The following is a 4,712-nucleotide window of genomic DNA, read 5'->3' as shown; positions in this document are numbered from 1 at the left end:
CCCTTGGAGAATGGACTTTCATGAAAAAAAGGCAAATATGGTAGTTATATTAGTAGTATTTTTTAATAGTTAAGGTCTGTTTGGTGGTTATGTTACAGCTACATAATGGATGTTATCCGAATTTCATTAGCTATGTGTGTGGGGGTATGTTACAAATCTACGTGGCCCGTGTTTTATATCCAGCACTTACGAAGCCCACTCAAAAGATATCACATTTAAGATTATCAAATTATTCAAATAAGTGATATACATGTTCTTATAGTATTAACAAAATTTAAAAAAGATGGGAGTGTTAGGATTATTTTTCTTTTTCTAACTTAACCAAAACTGTTGGAATAAAATAATTAAACTTGATTTTGTAGTAGAACTATCTAGATATGATAAATATCTAGATATTATCAAGAATTCTCTAGAATAGATATTATGTAGAATTCTCTAGAATTAGTAGGCATTAAAATAATCTAGATATTTTAGGAGAAAATTCTAGATATTTAGAATATAAAAAGAATTAAGTAGAGAATTCTAGAATGAGTTGGGATGCCTATAAATAGGGGTGAGTTGTAACATTTTGTATAAGTTGAAAAGTTGAGAAGTTGAGAGAATTTGAGAAATAAAGAGTGTTCCCTTGTTTTCCCACATCACCAATTTCTCCTAAAACATTTCCCACATATTCCACCCATTGTCCCCTCAAATATTTCCTCCAAACTAAAATACTCCTCCAATATATTTCCTATATTCCAACAAAGTGGTACCAGAGCCATAAGTTCCTACCTATAGTATGGCTAACTTGCCGTCGTTCCAAGTCCCCATGCTCAATAAGAGCAGTTTCGATAATTGGAGTATTAAGATGAAAGCGTTATTGGGAGCCCATGACGTTTGGGAGATCGTGGAGAGTGGCTATGAGGAGCCACAAGATGAGACCGCTCTATCCCAACAACAAAGGGATAGATTGCGAGATGCGAGAAAGAGAGACAAGAAGGCTCTCTATCTCATCTACCAAGCTCTAGGGGACGACGATTTCGAGAAGATCTCGAGTGCAAGCACCGCCAAAGAAGCGTGGAAGAAGCTCCAAATCTCGTGTATTGGAGCGGATCGAGTAAAGAAGGTACGTCTCCAAACTTTAAGAGGAGAATTTGAATCTTTGCATATGAAAGAGTCCGAATCAATTTCAGATTACTTTTCAAGAGTCTTGGCGGTGTCAAATCAAATGAAAAGAAATGGTGAAAAATTGGAGGATGTTAGAATTATGGAAAAAATATTGCGTTCTCTAACTCCCAATTTTGAGCATATAGTAGTTACAATTGAGGAAACAAAAAATTTAGAGGAAATTAGTATCGATCACCTATTGGGATCGCTACAAGCATATGAGGAGAAACAAAAGAAGAAACAGGAAATTGTGGAGCAACTTTTAAAGTTGCAAGTGAGCCCAAAGGAGAAAGAAGAAAGTTCGGGCAATGGTGGTGGTCGACAAGGAAGAGGTCGCAGACAAAGACAAGATCGTGGTCGTGGCCGGGGATATGCTCGTGGACGTGGCCGAGGATATTTTCCGAACAATGAAGAAAGAAAGGAGTTCCCAAATAGGGGACGAGGAAGGAGTTCCCCACAGTCGAGGTACGATAAATCTTCAATAAAGTGTTACAATTGTCATAGATATGGGCACTATGCTTCCGAGTGCAGAGATGCAAAATCAAAAGTTGAAGAGAAGGCTAATTACGTGGAGAATACGAATGAAGAAAATGGTTGTGTCCTTCTAGCTTATAAAGGAGAAGCTGGGAGAAAAGATGATACGTGGTACCTCGACACAGGAGCGAGCAATCATATGTGCGGGAACAGAAGCATGTTCGTGGAGCTTGATGAATCAGTAAGTGGTAACGTCTCCTTTGGTGATGAATCTAAAATTCCAGTTAAAGGGAAAGGCAAGATACTAATTCGTTTGAAGAATGGAGCTCATGATTTTATTTCTAACGTATATTACGTGCCCAATATGAAAAATAATATTTTGAGTCTTGGACAACTCTTAGAGAAAGGTTATAATATTCATAGGGAGGATTATAGCCTTTCAATAAGAGATGGCAAAAATAATTTGATCGCCCAAGTGCCAATGTCCAAGAATAGAATGTTTTTATTAAATGTGCAAAATGATATGGTGAAGTGTCTTCAAGCATGCTACAAAGATAAGTCTTGGTTGTGGCATCTTCGATTTGGGCACCTGAATTTTGGTAGCTTAAAATTGCTATCAAATAAAGAAATGGTACGAGGATTACCGCCCATCAAGCACCCCGATCAACTCTGTGAAGGATGCTTAGTTGGGAAGCACTTCAGAAAGCCATTCCCAAAGGAGTCAAGTTCGAGAGCTCAGAAACCATTGGAGTTAATCCATGCAGACGTTTGTGGACCAATCAAGCCAAGTTCCCTCGGTAAAAATAATTATTTCCTCCTATTTATCGATGATTTTTCAAGAAAGACGTGGGTATATTTCTTGAAGCAGAAATCAGAAGCATTTGATGCTTTCAAGAGGTTCAAGGCTGCCGTCGAAAAGGAAAGCGGTCTAGAGATCAAAGCATTGAGGACCGATCGAGGTGGAGAATTCACATCCGGGGAGTTTCAAGAATTTTGTAAAGAAAGAGGAATTCGGCGGCAATTAACGGTTCCAAGATCCCCCCAGCAGAATGGAGTGGCCGAACGAAAGAACAGGACTATCGTTGAGATGACTCGGAGTATGCTAAAGACGAAGAATTTGCCCAAGGAGCTATGGGCAGAAGCGGTGGCGTGCGCTGTATACCTATCTAATCGGTCTCCAACTAGAAGTGTGTGGGGAATGACTCCTCAAGAAGCTTGGAACGGAAGAAAACCAGGGATCGCACACTTAAGAGTGTTACGGAGCAAAGCCTATGCACACGTACCGGATCAAACGAGGAGTAAACTCGATGACAAAAGCAAACCATTCATCTTCATCGGGTACGACTCTAACACTAAAGGCTATAAGCTATATGATCCAACTTCGCAGAAAACAATGATTAGCCGAGACGTGGAGTTCGATGAAGAAGGAGTATGGGATTTCGGCTCGGACAATGACACCACTTCCATACCTCCATTTGGAGATCCAAGAATAGACGAGCAAATAAGAAAGGAGCAACAAGAACAAACAACTCCACCTGCATCTCCTGCTACATCTGTTGGAGGCTCGCCGCCATCTTTCTTGAACGAAAGAGCCACACAACGCGCACGAAATTTGGCTGAAGTGTATGACGACACTGAAAGGTTAGAAGATCTTACCTTATTCTGCTTATTTGCTAATTGTGAACCAGTCAACTATGAAGAAGCTGCAGAAAGTAAAAATTGGCGAGTGCAATGGATGAAGAGATTAAGGCTATAGAGAAGAATGATACGTGGGAGCTGGTGACACTACCAAAAGGACACAAGGCAATTGGAGTCAAATGGGTGTATAAAATCAAGAAGAATTCCAACTGTGAAGTTGAAAGATATAAAGCTAGACTCGTCGCCAAAGGATATAGCCAAAGAGCTGGAATCGACTATGACGAGGTATTTGCTCCTGTCGCTCGCCTAGAAACTATTAGACTAATACTCTCTCTTGCAGCTCAAAATAGATGGAAGATCTATCAAATGGATGTAAAGTCGGCTTTCTTGAATGGATTCCTTGATAAAGAAGTCTACATCAAGCAACCTGAAGGTTATGTGGTGAATGGCCAAGAAGATAAAGTTCTAAAGTTGAAGAAAGCCTTGTACGGGCTAAAGCAAGCACCAAGGGCATGGAATAGCAGGATCGACAAGTATCTTGAAGATAACGGCTTCACCAAATGCCCACATGAACATGCACTCTATGTGAAAAGTAAAGGAAATGATGTCTTAATAGTGTGCTTGTATGTGGATGATCTCATTTTCACAGGAAACAATCCAAGCATGTTCGAGGAATTCAAGAAGGCCATGACTGACGAATTCGAGATGACGGACATTGGGCTGATGGCATACTACCTCGGTGTGGAAGTGAAGCAACTTGAAGATGGAGTATTCATCACACAAGAACACTATGCAAAGGAGATTTTGAAGAAATTCAAAATGGAGGATTGCAAGCCAATCAACACGCCGGTAGAGTGCGGGGTCAAGCTATCTAAGAACGACAAAGGAGAAAAGGTGGATCCGACACTATACAAGAGCTTGGTTGGAAGCCTACGGTACTTAACTTGCACAAGGCCGGATATATTGTACGCTACAGGGCTCGTAAGTCGCTACATAGAGAATCCAACCACTACCCACTTCAAGGCAGCGAAGAGAATACTCCGATATATCAAAGGTACGATCGACTATGGCCTATTATATTCAGCTACTAATGATTATAGGCTTGTTGGCTACAGTGATAGTGATTGGGCTGGAGACACTGATGACCGAAAGAGTACAAGTGGATATGTGTTCTATATGGGAGACACTGCCTTCACTTGGATGTCTAAAAAGCAGCCCATTGTCACATTATCAACCTGCGAAGCCGAATATGTGGCTGCCACCTTCAGTGTTTGTCATGCAATTTGGCTCAGGAGTTTACTATCGGAGCTCGGGTGGCCACAAAAGGAGCCAACAACTATTTGTGTGGATAACAAGTCGGCCATTGCGCTCTCCAAGAATCCAGTATTCCACAACCGAAGCAATCACATCGACACTTGCTACCACTACATCAGAGAATGCATTGCAAATCAAGA

General features: G+C 40.8%; 1 protein-coding gene across 1 annotated transcript; it reads left to right on the top strand.

Annotated features, from left to right (window-relative positions):
- The first annotated feature begins 778 nt into the window (after nt 1-778).
- Nucleotides 779-2,213, top strand: LOC121775994. Its single transcript, XM_042173143.1, has 2 exons — nt 779-1,966; nt 2,163-2,213. Exons 1-2 carry the CDS (start codon nt 779-781, stop codon nt 2,211-2,213), a joined length of 1,239 nt encoding a protein of 412 aa, XP_042029077.1.
- The last annotated feature ends 2,499 nt before the right edge of the window (nt 2,214-4,712 follow it).

Source organism: Salvia splendens, chromosome 1 (assembly GCF_004379255.2).
Source record: "Salvia splendens isolate huo1 chromosome 1, SspV2, whole genome shotgun sequence".
Classification (NCBI taxonomy): Eukaryota; Viridiplantae; Streptophyta; class Magnoliopsida; order Lamiales; family Lamiaceae; genus Salvia; species Salvia splendens.
Note: the sequence above shows the minus strand (reverse complement) of the source record. Positions and strands in the feature narration are given on the sequence as shown.

Coding starts and splice junctions, on each gene's coding strand:
- LOC121775994 (XM_042173143.1), top strand. CDS start 779: ATGGCTAACTTGCCGTCGTTCCAAGTCCCCATGCTCAATAAGAGCAGT. Junction 1,967..2,162: donor CTCATGATTTTATTTCTAAC/GTATATTACGTG, acceptor AGTGTCTTCAAG/CATGCTACAAAGATAAGTCT.